Genomic DNA, 19,698 nt, shown 5'->3' on the forward strand with positions numbered 1-19,698 from the left:
TAGTATGGAATTTGATAGGAATTTGAGAGCGGATGTTGAATAAGCAAAAGCTGTATTTTTTAAATTTACCTATTAGTTTCATTTTTTTTAGAAAAGCACTATACATGCCTCGACCGGGAATGCCTTTCTGATCTCATGTTATAGACGTCCTCGCCAAGGCTCGGCCGTCTAACTCACACTCGACCAGAAAACGCTAACTTTCTGGTCTCGTTCAGTAATGTAACTATTGTATGGGTAGTTAGTATAAACGTTAGTGGTTTGACTCAACAATACAGTCTTCTAACGTTAGATTATTTCCATCTTTCGTCTTGCCAGGCGGGTGCCAGGACAGCGGGGACGTGGCGGGCGACGTTCCCGAAGCGGCCCGGGCGCGGGCGGAAGCCGCGCAACTCGCCCGCGAAAACGCTGCACTTAGGGAAACTGTCCTTGCGCTGCACTCTGAGCTTTTTGGAGCTAGGTATAAAAATAAGTTCTTCGCTATTTAATGACATTTTAATGTTTTCTTTTAAACGCTTTGAGGTCACTCTAGCTGTAAGTAATTTGAAATTTAACTCGCTTATTATAATATAGCGACTTCGTCCGCGTGGACTAGGTACACAAATTTCGAACTCCTGAATTTTCAAAAAACTTTCTTAGCGGATGTCACGTCATAATAGCTATTTGCATGCCAAATTTTAGCCCGATCTATATTGTCTAGTAGTTTCAGCTGTGCGTTGATAGATATCAATCAGTCTGTCAGTCAGCTTTTTCTTTTAATTATTTTTTAATCGATTTTGATTTTGTGCAATAGAACCAAATACTAAATAAATAAATAGAATACCAAAGAGTATATAAATGGTAGAATTGTGCGCAGGCGAGTGTTTTGTCGATAAGTAGAAGCGTTATTTGAAAACGTAAGTATTAGTAACAAAGCGATGTCGCGTCGCCTGCAATCGCTATACTCGTATTTTAATTTAAAATGCAGCATGAACTTAATTTGTTGCATTACTTAAGTGTAAAATAACTGAATGTCTTAATTAAAGCTCCTTGTTTTAAATTTGTCATAGATTAGCCACGAAGTACCTGGATAAAGAACTCGCTGGAAGAATACAACAGTTACAGCTATTAGGCAGTGACATGCGCGCTGAACTAAGAGATTCGCTATGGGCACAGGTAAAAAGTAGTAGGCAGGCGTAGTATATAACAAATACATGTCTATTTAAAAGTTCTTTTTGAACAATAAATCTTATGTACTCCAAGCCATAGAAAGTAGAATAGGCAAGGATTGTGAGCTTATAGTCGCGTGGATGACTATAGTGAAGCATCACTGCGCGTCATTGTAAAAAGAGACGTTTTTGTAAAGAGTCTCAGCTGATAGACGTCAACTGATGGACATACATAGGTCTCTTGTAAGGACTTCCACACGCTACAGTCTTGTGCTGCCACCGGATCCCTGCGACTTGTTTGATGTCTGTCCATCTTAGTGGGCTGGGTCGATGATGATGAAACGTGTGTGCCTCCAAGCTTAGGCTCAACGTATCGTTGTGACAGGTGGAAGCGGAGATCCTGCTGCAGCGGCACAAGACGCTGGTGCGCGTGTGCCGCGGGCTGGCGCCGCGCACCCCGCGCCCTCCCGCAGCGCGCGCGCCGCCCGCGCCGCGCACCGTGCGCGTGCGCCGCTCCCCGCACCTCGGCCTCGGTATCTCCGTCACGGTAACCATACTTATAATATACTTTTTTTGTCCTGATATTAAATAAACAGTTTGCTTATGGTGTATTCACATTGGTAGAGTCGAAGCGACATATCAACAATTTACCGTATGTACTTTATGTTAAGCAAATATCATGACATGCGTAAACAAGTTGCCATGAATTCGACGCGACGGCGAGGTGTCACTTCGACTCTGCGCCAAAATGAATTGAGCCGTAATTACAAGCAGAAATTTTGATTTGAGTGCAAATTTATTATCTTATCTTTTTGAACATTTGCCGTAAGATAGATTAACCGCTTGAAAATAAACGATAAAAATATATTATTTTCTTTATTAAAAATATAACGTATGATTCAGATAGAAATGGTAATAGCTGGAAACGACGTAATTTACGTAGCGGCGTAAGTTTCGCGACACGGAGGAATCGATCATAATTAAGTCATCCTATGCTCTGTAAAACCAACTAGCCGACGGGCGCATTCGACTGCCATATTGATTATCATATTTTGATTAGGGAGGTCGGGAGCACGGGGTGCCTATTCTGATCTCTGAGCTGGAGGCGGGCGGGCCGGCCGCGCTCACCGGCGAGCTGTACGTTGGAGATGCCATCCTCGCCATCAATGACCACGATCTCACGCAGGTGACCACTATTCTTGTATAAGGGATTCTACCTAAAGAAGTTTTAGTCTTCTAGAAGTAACTAAATTCCTAGTCCAAAGCCTAAATTAAAATTTACCAATTTGATTCTAGATCTCGTCCTGAATTATGTATTTGAATGTGCTTATACTTTGAACAAAACAATATTTTTATGTATATTGTTTTAAACGTATTTTATGTTTTTAAAAACAAAATAAGTAATGCGGCGAATGGCATGTATTTCAACCGACTTCGTTTACATTAAATCTGCTGCTCACCGCGGTAGGTATCATATTGTGCTGCAGTTCGTATCGTGAAAATCTTGGCCAGGCCATTAGGCACGAGATCATTTTACCCTTTCGTTCGTGTTAACACTTGTGAATGGGTAAATCTCACATTTGCTACCCGCAGGCTTGTCATAAAGAAGCAGTTCAGGCGCTGCAGAGCGTCAAGGGAGATTGCGCCCTTTGTGTTCAATTCATTGCTACGGACGATGACGACCGACTCTCTGAAGATAATTACAGGTTTCATTACATCTATTTTGTCCTAGCTTTTCAGTATTATAGAGTGCCTACTTAGTTTTTAAACTGCTGGCGTGACGTGTGACGCTTTCAGTGTGATGTCCTGTCGCAATATATCATGAAGTTTTAAAGTCAAATAAATATTTTTAAAATGGTATAAACCATATTAAAAATATTTATTTTTTGATCAATTATTATTTTATTAATCAATTCATTTTATCGATGCAGATTTCCCCTGTACCCGGAAGATGGGGATGTGTACGAAGAGGAGCCCGACGCGTCAGGCGCCACGCCCACCGCCCCTCGGACCCCGGACTACAATCATCAGTACGTATTACTTCACCTTATTCATCATCATCGTCGTCATCGACGAAAATGAATCTTTAACTTTCAAAAAATCGTTCCTATCGATCGATCGACCGATCCCGTGGCCGTCTTTATGATCAGGCTTAACCAGATCACATTTTGATTGTACCTAAACTGTTACCTCCCCTGTTTCTGATTTCAAATAATATATTTTAAAAAAAACATCAAAATACGATTCGTTTCTGAAACTTCCAGGGAAAAGGCTTAGTTGAATCCACTAGTTAGTTGTGTGCTTTGTCGGTTAAGTATATCTTGAATTCTTTACACTTTCAAAATATTTTAAATTCGAACCTGGTTCTCACCACAGTATAAAATACTGTCTATAAACATTTAGTTAAATTAAGTTTAAAGTAAAACTGAGTGAGTGGATTGTAGTGATTGATCTTCTGTTAGCAGCGCGTCGGGCAGCGAGTGCGGTGACGATGACGCGTACGGCGCGCGGAGCGAGGGGGCGGACTACGCTCAGCGGGGCAACAATGGAGTTTACGGCGCCCTGGCCGAGGGAGGAGCGTACGGCCTGAGGAGTCAGAGGGTGGCGTACGGCGCGTACGACGTGCGCGGGGAGGGGGAGTACGGCCGTAGCGAGGCGGTGGAGGTCGCCGGAGCGCACTACGCCGACTACAATAACGTTAACAACCTCTCCATTCTTGACATGGACGATGACTCTATCAAAATAGAAGCTCGATTAGAGGTACTGCTACTCTCGTTTATATCACTCAATGCGCAATGTTGCTTATTACTGAGGACCGTGACCCCTTTCACATAAATCATATTTCAGCGGTAGCTTTCTTGCGATAATAATGCAGTGGGTTTCCAAATCCTTCTAATACAGCTCGACTAGGAGAATGAGAATCAAAGGATTCATAGGGGATTATTGAGAACCTAAACCCAAGTAGACAAAGTCGCGGAAGTCAGCTAACATAGCTTACTATTAGAATAGAATAGATTTTTCTTCAAATAGACATTTAAAAGTGCTTTCGAATCGAAAAAGAATTTACCACTGGTTCGGAATGCCATTCTTACCGAGAAGAGACAGTAAGAAACTCGGCGGTTGCTCTTTTCAAATGTACGATTATGAATGTATGTAATGTACTAGCATTTCCGTTAATTAGCTAAGTTGTACTATTTAAGTCTAAAAGTACTACCGATGCTATCCTTTACACAATGTTTCGAAAAGAAGAAGTGCGGAAAAGATAAAATATGAATTTATTCGATGGTAGTCACAAAAAAAAACAATAATCCAAATGATGTCAACACAAAAAAAATACAAAATACATAAATATTTATTTCGTTAAAACCATTTTACATAGAACACATAGAAATTGGGACCATCTCAGTAAGTGCCTAGTATTGCTACTAGTACTTGTGGCAGGCGGCCCCAAATCAATAATAATCCATCTGTGTTGCTTGTTATATACAGATGGCGCCAGCGCCGGCAGTTTCTGGTTCTTCCACGTCGCCGCGCTCCACGCCTGTACATTGCAGGACTTCCCTAAAGAAGAAACGTAAACCTCAGGTAAGGTCAGGTGGGGTAAGAGGGACGCGGGGGGAAGAGAAACTGTAACTAGTAAAAAGAAAACTATAACGGCGAGCTCTATGGTCACTACGTTGATATAACAGTATTAGGCGTAGTTCATATATTCTTGGATAGATGACGCTACAACACGGCAGATAAGCGAGTAAAAGAGAGAAAAAAAAATCTGTTGTCAAACTAAAAAAACCAAGACCTAGCGGTGTTCCTTGTTTGTGTTATTAAAATATTAAAAACATCAGTTTTGCGGTTGATTGCTATGGTAAGTGTAATTATTACGTTTAATCTTTATTTTTTACGTATTGTATTGTTTGTAGTGTGTGTTTTTAGTCCTTTTTCGATGCCAATAAAAACATAACCTTCAAAATGGCAAGCTGGGAAAGAGGAACGGCTGTACTAGGTTAAGAGAAACATATGTTCCTCTTTCCCGGTTTCAGGGGGTAACAAACATTTTTAAAATCCACTAAAATACCGGCTGACTTTTAAGTACTGGCCAAGATTTGTAGGATAAACCTACCTATGAATATGAACAACTTTTTCTAAATAAAAAGTCAGCTGTTCCATACAAAAGTATCGATCAGCTGTGACCAAAATGTATGAAATACTTAGTAGATTTTTTTTTTCGAGTACGAAAGTTGGTCCCATACAAAAGGTTAAGGTTTATCCTACAAATTTTGGCCAGGACTTAAAAAGTCAGCCGGTATAACACGTTCCGTAAATAGCTATGATTTGTTTAACTGTTTATTTGTTACAGAAAAAGCAAAATGCCTCGAGCTTACGAAAAAAAGACCGATAGAAGTTCTTACCCGAAAGAAAAACTATTAGAAGCAGTTAGGGCCGTTAAAAGTGGCGCTTTGTCAGGTTATGCAGCCTCAAAACATTATGTTATAGTTATATTTCAAAACATTATGTTATAGTTTATATTTCACTACGAATGTTATTGTTTGTGACAGTATTTTTGTTGTGATACATTGTTGTCTACAATTACGCGTATAGGCCAAAGTGAGAAAAGTTCAAAATTGTTAGAAGTTTGTTTTGTTTCTTACGAGTTAATTTTTTAAATTGTAATTAAGTAAAGAAATTTACTAAAACCATATCTGTTTTTAGAATACATTTCTATCCCAACTATTCCGACCAATATTATAAATGCGAAAGTCTGTCTTTCTGTCTGTCTGGCTGTATGTATGTCTGTCTGTCTGTCTGTTGCGTTTCCACGCCTAAACCACTGAACCAATCTTAAGAAATTTGGAAGGTAGGTAGCTTGACACCCGGGGCTAGGGGCATAGGCTTCATTTTAACCGATCACGGGACACTAAAGGGGGTTCATGTTTTGAAAAATTGTGCCAAGCGCGATATAACCAAAACGCGGATGAAGTCGCGGGCGGAAAGCTAGTTTTTAATACGTTCATTTAATACCAGAAAAAGTTTAGCACCTCTGACCTTACCTATATGTTCCTGTTACCCCAAATTTCGTTTTTGTATGCTGTCAGTCTAAATAAGACCTTATTTTAAACGAGGTAAGGTTTTCATTCCCTTAACTCAAAAAAATATTTAATACATGCTATATAAACACTTAAAACACGAGTTATTACTTAAAAGTATCGAGTGTTCCTCTTACCCTAAATCTCGGGTAAGAGGAACATTTTTATGACCTAGCTTTGTTGCTAAATTGTGCCGTAATTATACGAACAATCTAGTTTTGTATCAAAAAAAATGTTAGTATATTTCAAAAGCGAAGATTTGTTTCAATTAATATCGAAATAAATGTATAATTTTGATAGCTGAAGGCCAAAATGTTCACAAACCAGTAAAGTATGTTTCTCTTACCCCACTTGACCTTATATAATAACAAGCCTGAAAGGCCGGCAACGCATTGGCTGTTGTTGGGTCTCTGATGCTGTAAATATTTATGGGCGGTGGTAATCACTTAACATTAGGTGACCCGCCTGCTCGTTATTTATATTGTTTTTAAACCCTTTTTTTTTTTGTAATGACAAGCTTACAAAGGTATCGCTTGCCTATCGTTTCACAGTGAAATAACTGTATCATATTGCTGCCTTTCCAATAAAGCTGATGAAGGAGATGTATTCGACAGCCCAATGATCATGGTCATGGTCATGTGGACTAGGATTAAACACACAAGCCCAGCAGAGATCTGTTTTTAATCCCCGACCCAAAAAGAGGGGTGTTATAAGTTTGACGTTTGTATCTGTGTATCTGTCTGTGGCATCGTAGCTCCTAAACTAATGAACCGATTTTAATTTAGTATTTTTTTTTTGAAAGGTGGCTTAATCGAGAGTGTTCTTTGCTATAATCCAAGAATCGATTTTTCGATTCGAATTTCGATCAGCCGTTTGAAAGTTATCAGCTCTTTTCTAGTTACTGTAACCTTGACTTGTCGGGGGTGTTATAAATTTTTAATTTACACTTGTTGTACAATGCGGATTCAAACGCCTCGTGTTCGCTACTACTGGTTTGCGCGCGCTATACTCATACTCGTTATATGTGTTGTCCAGGATTGGCGCACCAAAGGCGCGTACTGTGCTGTGTCGGACGCGCAGTCGTCGGATGACCTTCACGAGAAACCTACCACGCCGAACCAACAGCCCAACCTCTCCAACCATCGGCCCGACCCATCCAACCTTAGGCCCGAGCTACCCAATCATTGGCCTGATTCACTAGATCATCGAAATGTCATAGTAAATCATCGGCCAGAACCCAATGATACAGGTAATTTTCCGTTTGCGGTAATGCTTTTATAGTTTGTTCAAAAAGTAGTTTTTTAAGGCTCACTTGCACCAAACACAACTGTTTAACTGGTTTAGTCAAATTTTGCAATGCTGACAGACGACAGCATTTTATCAAGTTAATACCAGGATTAATAAGAGAACAGTTATAGAAAGTTGAGCTTTACACATTTAAAGGCTTGGTGCAAGTTGATCTTAATCTACAGTAGGTACAGGACGGCTAGGTTAGGTTTTTGTAAACTATACAGAATTGTTGAATTGAGTGCGTTTTCTATTTTATTCCTTGATATTCTTATTGATAAGAATATTGATTTTTAAAAGTTATCTGCAACCTAAAACATATATCTTACATCTTACTTATTTTTGTTCCCTAGTGACACTACAACAAGATATTTGCCAACCTCCGATCTCAGAATACTTACCGATGCCGTCTGCAGTGCAAGATAACTCCCATTCCACGTCGACTCCTGCAGCATCGACCGTCGTTACGTCCACAGCGACGACGTCCGCGTCGACCGCTGCGACCGATGCTGCCGAACTTACATCCGGCGCCGCCTCCAAACCGATGCCGGCTCCCGACCTTCAAACCTCGCGTGAGATGAAGGCCCCTTCGTTAGATGTCAACTATACAACCAATAAAGCCAACGGCGACAACCGCCCGAGGAAAGAAACTAAAAGCTTTCGGTAAATAAATAACAGTTTTTTTTTTTATGACTAAATGAAGCCCGCGACTTTGTCTGCGTGGATGTAGTTTTTTATTAAATTCCGGGGGATTTTCCAGAATAAATCTTATCTCTGTCTCTGAGTATAAACTAACTCTGAACCAAATTCCGTCAAAATCGGTTAAGAAAATAGGCCTTAAAAAGGTAACAGACAGACGCAAATTCGCATTCATAGTATTGCACCACGCTTTGTTCGGCGCATTTTGAACCCATCCTCACCTTTTCAACTTTCGTTATGTTGTAAATAATCATGTTGTTTTTCCAATGAACACCCTGATGTTTATTTTTCATGTTAAAATATATTGTGTGGACTTCGGTACATTGAACCGGGTGTACCTTGAAATTGTTGTACCATCTATTTTGTGTATTTTGCCATAAATATAATTGTAATTTTAAAGAACAATGAACCAGTAGAGCATAGTTTGAGAGTAATGTAACTTGGCAATAGTTCCATAGAAAATAAAATTATTTTGCTTTATAGGATAGGTTCGGCGCGGCGTGTCATGGACAGCGCGCGCAACGGTGAGGTGGTGCGGTTCGGGGCTCAGGCGCCGCACGCCCCGCCCGCGCCCCGCCTGCTGCCCGGCCGCGGGGACCCCGACTTCGGCACCCCCGTGTGAACGAACTATGAGCAGACGCGATGCAAGTTGTTGCAACTCAAATACCATAGCGATGAAAGGTGCAACACAACCGCCAACGCAATTCAAAACCTCACTGCCTGCTCGATTCGAGTTACAACGCAAACGCTAACACGATGCAAGTTGCAACTCAAATGCCGACGCGATGAAGGTGCAACATAATCGCCAACGGAATTCGCAAAACAACCGCCTTCGCGATATAAGTTGCAACTCGTCTGCGAATGCAAGTTGCAGAGCAACGACTATCTCGCTTTAAGTTTAGAATTTAGAACCACCTTCGCTGGTCAGACCGTCAAGCTGGGTTCAATGCTGTACAATTTAGCTGCCTTCAACGCACCACAAAAGTTCATGACCGATTATTATTATTATTATTAGTTGCGGTGCGCAAGACCTAGCAAGCGCATATTACCTTCGTTGTTTCTTTCTTCAAAGTGCTTATAATAAATAAATTATTGGACAGTGCCGAAAGTTAACGGTGTCTATCGGAGGCTGGAGAGTACACAGATCTCTAAATTTCTTTTTACTTTCAGACCTTTCAATTTGGTTTAATGAACAGATGTATGTTTAACTGAATCAGCACCAGTGTACATTAAATCCAGCGGTGCTCCACTGTGCTTGGAATATAAATATGCAAATAATGAAGGTCATGCAATTTATAGGTGACTCTGTGGTTAGTAATTCACACATCAAAATTCATAAAGTGGAATATTAATGTTTTGCGTTATTTCCCAAATAAAGATTTCATATTTAACGACTAGCTTCCTTAGTACCTACACTAAGTAGTTATATTGTAAGAAGATGGCACTCGAGTGCAGATTGTGAGATGAGACTGTGAAGAATATTTCTGTTTTCCTTTCAAATATTTTGATCTCAGTGATTTTTGGCATTCCTTTGTATATGTATATATTTTTTAGTTCTTTGTGTCAAATTTTTGTGAAGTGGCCGTTTTATAATTCGCACGATCTTACTGGACCGGCCTGCACAACAAACGATTCTTAGCAAATGACGAAAGCGAGGTCTTGGCGAGACGTTGAAAGAGATGCAGGGAATATTTCCTACAATTACTACAGGTACTAATAATATATAGTACAGGTACAGTTAATAGTAAAATATTGGGTTTAATTTTTTCACGTTATCCCACCCGTAAGAAATCTGGGAACTTTCAATATTATTAATCCTTTAATTTTGTATTAGTAGTTAAACCCTTAGGAAAATATTCTTATGACATAATTTCTGAAAACATTAGTTTTTTTGATAATCTTTTAGTTAGAGCGATGGCATTCACTAGTACAAAACAAACATGTAATGACTTACTAGTAGAAAACTGAGAAAAATAACCCCAATATTCTTACTAGTCTATTAATTTAAATACTAAGTAGGTACTTAGTAATTTTGGAAAATGTTCAAATGCAAAATTCGTGACTAATTTCAGGCCGGTCAGCTTAGATCGTGCGTACCTATTACACCATTTATTTAAATGTACACACAGCAGATAATTACAGCTATAGAACATAAAGTTAGAGTCATAAGAAAGTGCTCTCATTATATAATTTTTAGGGTTCCGTACCTCAAAAGGAATAACGGAACCCTTATAGGATATCTTTGTTGTCTGTCTGTCTGTCCGGCCGTCCGTCCGTCGTGTCTGTCAAGAAAACCTATAGGGTACTTCCCGTTGACCTAGAATCATGAAATTTGGCAGGTAGGTAGGTTATATAGCACAAGTACAAGAATAAATCCGAAAACCGTGAATTTGTGGTTACATCATTAAAAAAAATTAAAAATGTGTTTAAATTTTCAAAGTAACGTAACTTTACCAAGTAGGGTATCATACGAAAGGGCTTAACTTGTACATTCTAAAACAGATTTTTACTTATTTTTACGCATAATAGTTTTTGATTTATCGAGCAAAATGCCAAAAAATACCCGAGTGCGGAACCCTCGGTGCGCGAGTCCAACTCGCACTTGGCTAGTTTTTTTCTTGTGTCAATCCTTTTTGAGACCACAGTACGCCACGGTACACCCATAACCCATTTGCCACAAAGAGACGAGAGTTAGAAAATATTATTAGATTTTTTAAAAACGAAATATGCTGAATATCTATTTCGCATATTAAAATATGATGTAAATGTTATTTATGTTCTGTGATGAAATGAATTAATTTTGAACCATATCTTTGAGAAAATAGTTCGCTAGACCATAGAACAGTTAGATTTTGTTTGCATATTAATACGAATAGAAAATAGTTAAAGGTAAGATTAATCTATAATTTCATGTATTATGAAAGTCCTTAAAATACACACTGTTTACACATGCCGTATTCACATTTTCGTGATATACTTAAGGTGCAAGTACAAGCTATCTAAAATGCACTGTCTTAGCAAGTGCTTAAAGGAAAATTCATCCTTCATCGTTAATTTATAGTTCATTCTTATGAACTGACTGAGAGGGCTGGAATATCAACATTGCTTATATCTTGCAGTGCTACGAGTATTATAGTAAGAATAGTTTTCGGTAGGTACCTGCTTACCTAATTTATTGTCGAATCAAAATGTGTCGACTGTTTCCTCTACTTGTAGTAAATAGTGTACATAGTTATGGAATTTGAAATTTATATAATTTTGGTCAGTTCTAGTTTTTTCTATTGTAAATATTACATTGTTTTCAGTTTTTGTATAGCAGATATCTCTTTACGTAAGGACGTAAAAAAGAAACAAAGATAAGATTCATTTCTTCCATATTAATTCGATACGGAGAGCATAAAGATCAAATGAGTCAAGTTAAAGGTTAAAATGAGACGCAAAGGAGCCACGGTGCTCAGTAAAGAGCGTGCAAAACAAGTAGTCTAAACTAAACATGAGGCGTGTATCTGCGTGTATCATTGTATAAAAACAGGTCTCAGCCGGGCTTGAGTATTTAAATCGTGTTCGTTTGATTTTTATGCACACGAGTTGCACATGCGCAATTAATAAAATTAGTTTTGCGCGTGCGCCCTTATCTCTGACAAGTGACTTAGTGCTTCGAAAGACCAAGTTTAAAAAATTGAAATTGCCGTGCGTAACTGCGTTTGCGCGAACCGCGCACACGCGCACAATAAAGCAACGAACACGACTTTAATCTCTAGTCTATGACCTGCACAAAGCGCCATGTTGCAACTTCAGATTGCTTGTTTTGCGCGCATCATGGCATATGTTCGCTAAAATAAAAAGAACGTGTTTTAGCCTCAAATGTTTGTAATTTTAAAAAGGCGAGGTTTGAAAGATTTTGAATTGTTGTTGTTAGTTAGGTGCATAATTATTTTAAACGTAGAACTTTCCAATTCGAAGTCAATAGCATAAGTGGCTGTGACGGCCGGTAAAACCGCATTATTACTCGCACCATGTTTCTTTATTTCCTTTTTCATATGGAACCCTAAAGAGTCGTGTTAGCACTTATGTGTGTTTATTGATTGTTATTTGTTATCCATTTTGTTTCATTGAAATACACCCATGCCAATGAGTGCTAGCCTTACAAACCTACTGTAAAACAAAAACCAGGCGCTATTTAAAATGTTCTAAGTATTAAGAGACTTTCCAGTAGGTATTTGGCCGCTAGTCTCAAACTATGCATATAAATATTTACTTGTTTATCTCCAGATTCTATCGTTTCGGTGTCGTGTGAACAAAGTGTCAAGCGAATTTTTCAGTGCCCACGCATCGTAAACAATGACAAGTTCACGACTAAATCTGTCAAGGTCGCTTCAGCGGTTTACCTATACCTACTTCATCATTTATTTTTACTGTAAACTGTTCGATTTTTTATGTCAAATCATTGTGAATTTCGATGCTAAAGTTTAGCACGATGACATACTCCGGAATTTCTGGTCGGAATACCAGACGGTGCTGATTTGTATGAAGTAATACGCGCGTTGACACACGCTCAGCGAAACACTTGTGTTGTTATTTCATACGAATTAGCGCCGTCCGGACTAATCCGACTCGCGCCACTGCGGCAAGGTAGATTTATTGGAGCAATCTGGGATGGTCCCTACACAAGAATATCATTCTGGATCGATTGGCCGATCTAGGAGGCAATACAGGTCTCCATTGTGTCACTCTAACTCGGCCTTGCCGCAGTATCGTGAGTAAAATGCGTTACTCGTCACTGAAATTGCAGGCGATTCTGGCTTAGCTACCTACTTAAATATTAAGCATTTTTAATTCATAATGAATAGAGGAAAGTCGGGTAGCTTCCAATAGCGGATAGCGGGCAACCGCGGACATTTCAATTTCTAAGAAACTAAAATTTACATTTTATGAGGACTTTTCTATGGAACTATGTGAACATGTTATCAAAGAAAAGGGTAGGTAATAAAAAGAAACCAATAGAAAAACAACACCAAAAAACCAAAAGAAAAGAAAGATGTTGAAAATAAAGAAAAATTTTCAAATTCTTTCTCAAGAAGATCGAGAAAAGATACTAAAAGAAAATGCTGAGAAAAGTTTAAAAGGGACTGGATTCAGTGTCAGGAATGCGAAGACTGGGTCCATGAGGATTGTGTTTATAGTATAGATGCATCGGATATTTATTTTAATTGTGATGTTTGTAAGGCCAAAATACGGTTGGGCCATCATTATTCACTATGTCCGGGGCTACCCGCCACTTTTGACGCCAAAAAATAAGACCAAATTATTATTCTCAGTAGGTAACTACCTATTTCGTTGAAAAATGCGATGTGATTACTAATGTTTTTAATAATCAAAGAAGTTCCTAATTTTGTTTAAGAAGGCTCTCTCCGTCACTCGTTTCATACAATCGTAGTTCCAATTTCATTTGAATACTAAGCAACCAAAGTCCATGAAATTTTGCAGACATATTCTAGAAACTAATATCTATGTCTGGTTTTCCAGATTTCTGTTAAAATATTCGGTTTCAAAGTTACGCGGTCTTTAAAATTTACATACAAATCTTTGAGCTCCTGTAATTTTAAAACTACATATTTTTAGAAAAATCTAAAACACCACAGACACAGATATTAGTTTCTAGAATATGTCTGCAAAATTTCATGGACTTTGGTTGCTTAATATTCAAATGAAATTGGAACTACGATTGTATGAAACGAGTGGAAACGAGTGACGGAGAGAGCCCTGTTAAATGTAAAAAAAACATTGATACATTTTTTTAATTTGCAATTCATTCATGTGTCCGGGGAGGGGGAGGGGGGGGGGGGGGCGTCCCTCCCTACCAGATAAGTAGGTACTTAGATGAATTTTTAAAAAAAACGAATTGGTTGTGAAGGCAAGAATATTTTCTAAGATCTTGAAACTATTTGAATGAAATAACTACAAACAAATATAAATGGTATAGGTATCATTTGCACAAAAACACTATAAAACCACTATGTTTATTAGATGCTATTATCAAACAATTTTTGTTGTAAAGTAAAGAAACATTACTAAAATTATTATTAAGTATCTAACAGCTGTTTGGATAGCGGCCAGTTACGCTACGGCCGTGTAGCCGTTTTTCGTTTGATGGTTAGCCTTAAAATATACATACCTAAATAATACTTTTACTATGTTTCTCTACAACATTAATTGTGTGAAAATAGAATCTAAGAAACCATTTCATATTAGGTAAAAAAAATATAGTTACTTAAATTAAAAAAATGAAAACGGTTGTTTTTATGGTGTTTTTGTGATGATGATACCTACAATTTGTAGGTATTTATTTGTAATCTACAAAAAAACGTTAAAACCTGTGGTTATAATGTAAACAGAAAAATATATAAAATTATGTTTGTATTCGTTCGTCGGCTATGCGTTCGCACCTCGGTCATCCGATTGACTTGAAACTTTTTACACTTTCGTATAAGTTTTTCACATAGTCCTATCCATATTCAATGACGACGCGTGAGTCGCATTGCAACGCACAGGGGCACACGGGCAAAAGCTAGTATATGTATACTAATATAATATTATACCCATTTACCTTTATAATAGAAAACAACTGAATAATGAGGAATTATCCTGAATCCCCGGTTCTGATTAATTATGCAGACGCAAATTGAGCTGGCTCTATGAATGCCGTAAGCCTACTTTGTCGTATTAGTTTACAAATTGCGAAAAATCAAGTTAAATTTGTATTTAACGGGCAGACCCCTCTAGTGCACCTTAGAAGTTCTGCGCTAGACGGTGAAGTATTCCTCACAGTTAAATGCGTTTGGATTCTTTTTTAACATAGCTTAAGCTTCTTTTTAGGGTTACGTACCTCAAAAGGAAAAACGGAACCCTTATAGGATCACTTTGTTGTCTGTCTATCTGTCAGGAAACCTATAGGGTACTTCCCGTTGACCTAGAATCATGAAATTTGGCAGGTAGCTAGGTCTTATAGCATAAGTACAGGAATAAATCTGAAAACCGCGAATTTGTGGTTACATTATTAAAAAAAAATTAAAATGTGTTTCAATTTTCAAAGTATACCAAGTGGCGTATCATATGAAAGGGCTTTACGTAATACATTCTAAAACAGATTTTTATTTATTTTTATGTATAGTTTTTGATTTATCGTGCAAAATGTTGGAAAAATACCCGAGTACGGAACCCTCAGTGCGCGAGTCTGACTCGCACTTGGCCGGCTTTTTTTTTAAATATAATTTTAAAACTCCAGATCTCTTGCATCACGATCTGATCGCGTTGAGTCAGCTCAGTGTAAAGGCCTAATTCGCGTTTAGGGATATTGATCTAATTTCCCGATCATTCTGAATTATGCCAAATCAATATTTCGTCCGCAACAGCCATACTATTCTTCGCGATAGGTCGACATGACAATCAGGGCGTCCCCACCCCCATTGCCATCTCGATGTGTCGCTAACGTTAGTGTAAAAAATGTATGGGTAGTTCTTTGATACTGAAAGCTGTTACCATATTAATAGTTTGTTTACAAACCTATATTACGCTTTGTGTTTTTTAATGATACAGCTAGACATTCCGATAAATTCGTGATAGGTAGGTACCATTGCTCTAGTATAAAATATAATAGTATAACTCATTTATGTTGTGGCTTCAATGCGATATTTTAGTTTACAAGACAATACGCATTTGTATAATATATTTATATTATTAATATTATTAGCAAATGGATTAAATTTGTATGATAAAACATTTTTTCTTTTTATGCCTATACGTAAGAAATTGTAAATAAAGGTACAATAGAAACGGGTAACATTAGTATAAAGCGGGGACCACTTAAAAAGTTTTGAGGTTCTAACCTCACTCCATGAAGCCCTCGGCAACCTCGGCAGTCTAATAAGCTTCAGGAGCGAGCCTGGATGGCTGGTGTGGATACCGCCACGGCTACGCTCTAGCGGAATTTTGAAAATCGGCAAGGGGGTGGAATTTCCAAAAATCCTGAAACAGATAGTAGATATTTCTTCATTTTTATCCGAATGCTGTAAGGTACTACTAAGTTTACCGAAAGCCCTTACAAAATATTTTCATGGAATTAACTAGCTACCCATTCATATTATCATTATTTCATGGAATTAATTGCGGCAAAGCGAAAAGGAAGGGTTATGATTTTTAAATTCTATAATTATGGGGTAGAATTTTCAAAAACCGTGAAACACGTAGTAGGTACCTAATTCTTCAATTTTTTAACATAAAGCCAATATACGTGAATTATGATTAACAATGACGAATTTTTATCATCAACAAACTTCATCCCCATTTTTAAGGGTAGAGAATATCCAACAATTCTTTCGGGAATCGGGTGGACTTCGAGTCGCGCTTCAGTGGTGCCGCGATAGAGATGTACCAAGGATCTTTTGGCAGTTGAATGACATTGACAGGGGGATCTAGTTGTAAAACAAAGGCTGCCAGCAATTAGGATCTCCTCAATTTCAGGGAATATGTTGAAAATCGAGTAAGGTTTATCTAATTCAAACTGAATGAGAAATTGGTGAAACCCGTTTCCACGTAGGGAAAAATAATAAAAACCATGTACTTGCAACCTATAATGTTTACCTGCTCAAATACTATACTTATCTAGTGCTAAATATAGCTATAAAATATACACATTTGTGCCGTTTTTATTAAGGTGCATGAAATTAGTCAAAATAATGAGTTTGACATGAGTTGCTCACAAATTAGTCGATACTATAGCTAATTTCTTAAACTGGACACTTTCAAGTAAAGATTTTTAAACCTGTGAGGATGATTCTGCCATTGGCGCAATTAAAATGCCATAAGCGTACTTTTTCGTATTAGTTTATAAATTTCGAAAAACCAAATTAAATTTGAATTTTGCGGGCAAAGCAACCTTAAGGGGCAATTCCAAATTTTTTACTTAGCAACACCACATACAACGTGCCAAAAGATCCTTGTCGTACTGTAGGTTTATTATAAATAAGGCTGAGATCTTTAAAGCGCAGTTTGACTTTGCAGACTTAACACACTAACGAGACATAAATCTGTCTTGAAACTTAAGTCTAAGCAAAGTCCAAGTGCGCTCTATAGATTTCAACCTTAGACCCAGAGCCGTGAAGTCAGTTGGAAAAAATGACATGGGTGTCATAGTGACAGCCGACAGTACATAGTAATTATTATTATTTGATATTTCGATTGTCTAATGGCCAAGCCTATCTTTTTACATTGAGATTTTGTTCTAATTCATTTTATTTTTATAAATTACAAATAAACTCTATAGAAATGGTTGTTAAAATTTACATTAGTGGGATCTCAGGAAACAAAGAGGCAAGTTTAATATTAGAAAACCGCTGCTCGGCCGGGCTAATTTTCTAGATTTTTTCAGAGCTGATTCATAGTTTTGTTTGTTTTTTATCATATGGTGATTTTTAGGTAAAAAAAAGACAACAGCGTGTTATGATGATCCTAGATTCAAAAATGATCAAATATGAAATAATTGACATAACGGAACCTGGCAGGGAAGATGATAAAGACTTCATGCAAAACAATTCCAAGTCGAATGGTGGTACTGTCAGTGATCCTAGCCCACGCTCACCTCTGCCGCCGCAGATCTTCAACGATGAAGAGTATTGTGGGGTAAGTTGTATTGAAACTACTGGAATGTAATTATAAGAAATATCCACTTAGTGTAGTTAATTGGTTTAGAAATAGTACCTGCCTATTTTCAAATATTATTGATGATTACGTCAATTTTGAACCTAACCTGTTAATTTATCGTTCTAGGATTATGAACAGTTTGATTTAAATAATGAGATAGATACATTGGAACAATTTTTAAAACTAGAAGTTCCTCCTGAAGAACTACCTACAGATACCAAGGTATGTGATTACTTAGTAAAATGTATTTGTAAACAAATCCATACTAATATTATAAAATATGTAAAAAGTCTATTTTACCAACCATGCACGTGCAACATGCTCAACCAATCTTGATGAAATTTGGTTCAGAGATAGCTTGCAAATTGGAGACGTAGGATACTTTTTATCCTATAGGATTTCTAATAACACCTAAATACATGCAATGTGCATCACCTAGTGTTAGTAATGATTAATGTTTTTATATAAGAAAAATGTATGTTCTTACATAGTTTTGTAGATTTGTGTTTTTATTTTGTTTTCTGTGCATTTGTAATCACAAAGGTAGACAGACACTAGTATGAAAACCATTCCCACTGCGGCGGAGGACAAGCGAAATCGACTATATGTATTCAAATATGGCTCTGATCTACACTGTGACATAGGTTGCATTGTTGTGAGTCATGGAAAAATTCAAATAATAATTTTTGTACCATGAAAGATTTTCCTGCATCCATTTTGAATAAAATATTTATTTACTATACAGAAAGGCTACAATATTATCTTTGAAAACTATTCTGGTTCATGTCCACAGAGTGAGTCAATTATGCCCGATTACCTTTGACAGATTGTAATTTATGTCAAATTGTGTCTTTCATATCTAAATATCTCAATGTCTTAATTGATTTGTATATTGAGAAGGTACTTATTCTTTCAGAATGTTGCAGTTAATGGAGAGGTAGTAGCAAATGAAAGCAAAGAATCTACAAATGACATGGAAGGCACAACAGATAAATCAATCGAAGCAAACGAAAACCCCACTGACAGTGACAATGCTGATGCAGTAGCAAAAGAGGCTTCAGTAGAAAAGGAAAATTCGCCAGAAAAAGAATCAAGACAGAAATCTGAAGAAGGAGGACAAACAACAGACAACATTGAAAAGACAGATACTGAAAATGAACCTAAACAAAAGTCAAAAGAAAGCAGCCCTGCTGAAGCCGAAGTAGTCAATGAGAATGGAGCAGTCAGCTCTCGTGAGCGGTCTGAGGAAAAACAAGAAGTTGTAAATGAGCAACAGAAGGAAAACCCAACAGAAGCTTTTATTCAGAGTGAGCAAATGGCAGCTTCAGACTAGTGGAGGGAGCAACTTATGTTATCAGCTCAAACTTACTTTAGCACTAAGCAAATACTTTTCATCACCATTGTGTTATTTATAGAGCATCATTCATATTTTTGGCATAACATTAAGTCATTGTATATAAAGCAAATAATTATTTGTTGAGTTATGAATATGCTGTTACATGCCATCCTAGTTACAAGTTGCTATGAAGTGGCCTACTTTTAAATTATTATTATTATTGGGAAATTAATCAAATTTTTATCTCTAAATATAGAGTCTATTAACAATTTTATCCTATTTAAGGCATGTATTTGGTATTACTCTTAAAGTATGTTATTTATGTAATCGTTTTAAATATCAACAATAATGGCAAGTTTATCAGATTTAATTTAATTTTGGCTCTTGTTATGCTCAGTTGCTTAAGAGCTCAATGAAGTATGTAGCATGACATTAATATTAAGATATTTTA

At 37.4% G+C, this 19,698-nt stretch overlaps 2 protein-coding genes and 1 long non-coding RNA gene across 5 annotated transcripts in view; 2 read left to right on the top strand and 1 right to left on the bottom strand.

Moving 5' to 3' along the window:
* LOC123867167 overlaps window positions 1–9,123 on the top strand; it is a 47,251-nt gene extending 38,128 nt beyond the window's left edge. The window contains exons 4-14 of one of the 2 annotated variants that reach the window (XM_045909078.1): window positions 316–457; window positions 1,047–1,152; window positions 1,531–1,692; window positions 2,206–2,331; window positions 2,739–2,851; window positions 3,077–3,175; window positions 3,608–3,905; window positions 4,635–4,730; window positions 7,262–7,475; window positions 7,867–8,176; window positions 8,696–9,123. In XM_045909078.1, the coding sequence (XP_045765034.1) occupies window positions 316–457; window positions 1,047–1,152; window positions 1,531–1,692; window positions 2,206–2,331; window positions 2,739–2,851; window positions 3,077–3,175; window positions 3,608–3,905; window positions 4,635–4,730; window positions 7,262–7,475; window positions 7,867–8,176; window positions 8,696–8,834 (1,805 nt within the window). In that variant the 3' untranslated portion in view covers window positions 8,835–9,123. The remainder of the gene's footprint in view (window positions 1–315; window positions 458–1,046; window positions 1,153–1,530; window positions 1,693–2,205; window positions 2,332–2,738; window positions 2,852–3,076; window positions 3,176–3,607; window positions 3,906–4,634; window positions 4,731–7,261; window positions 7,476–7,866; window positions 8,177–8,695) is intronic. The other variant, XM_045909079.1, reaches the window with a different exon arrangement.
* Window positions 69–16,786, bottom strand: LOC123867195. The gene is made up of 3 exons (XR_006796358.1): window positions 16,503–16,786; window positions 15,631–16,237; window positions 69–223 (listed from the first exon to the last, which is right to left on the bottom strand). It is a non-coding gene; the product is annotated as an uncharacterized LOC123867195 (long non-coding RNA).
* A 616-nt stretch (window positions 16,787–17,402) lies between these two features.
* On the top strand, window positions 17,403–19,590 carry LOC123867185 (SH3 domain-binding glutamic acid-rich protein homolog). 2 transcript variants are annotated; one of them, XM_045909113.1, is made up of 4 exons: window positions 17,403–17,581; window positions 17,687–17,890; window positions 18,038–18,133; window positions 18,828–19,590. In XM_045909113.1, exons 1-4 carry the CDS (start codon window positions 17,537–17,539, stop codon window positions 19,242–19,244), a joined length of 762 nt encoding a protein of 253 aa, XP_045765069.1. In that variant the 5' UTR covers window positions 17,403–17,536; the 3' UTR covers window positions 19,245–19,590. The 2 variants fall into 2 exon arrangements, with proteins under 2 accessions (XP_045765069.1, XP_045765070.1); XM_045909114.1 differs by having other exon boundaries at window positions 17,408–17,584; window positions 17,689–17,890.
* The last annotated feature ends 108 nt before the right edge of the window (window positions 19,591–19,698 follow it).

The sequence above is a fragment of the Maniola jurtina genome, chromosome 7 (genome assembly GCF_905333055.1).
Source record: "Maniola jurtina chromosome 7, ilManJurt1.1, whole genome shotgun sequence".
NCBI classification, from domain to species: Eukaryota; Metazoa; Arthropoda; class Insecta; order Lepidoptera; family Nymphalidae; genus Maniola; species Maniola jurtina.

Bases quoted from the DNA above. Each gene is read 5' to 3' on its own strand.
- LOC123867185 (XM_045909113.1), top strand. From the start codon at position 17,537: ATGGTTGTTAAAATTTACATTAGTGGGATCTCAGGAAACAAAGAG. The intron at 17,582-17,686 runs GCAAGTTTAATA...GGTGATTTTTAG, and splicing joins GGATCTCAGGAAACAAAGAG to GTAAAAAAAAGACAACAGCG. The intron at 18,134-18,827 runs GTATGTGATTAC...TTATTCTTTCAG, and splicing joins AACTACCTACAGATACCAAG to AATGTTGCAGTTAATGGAGA.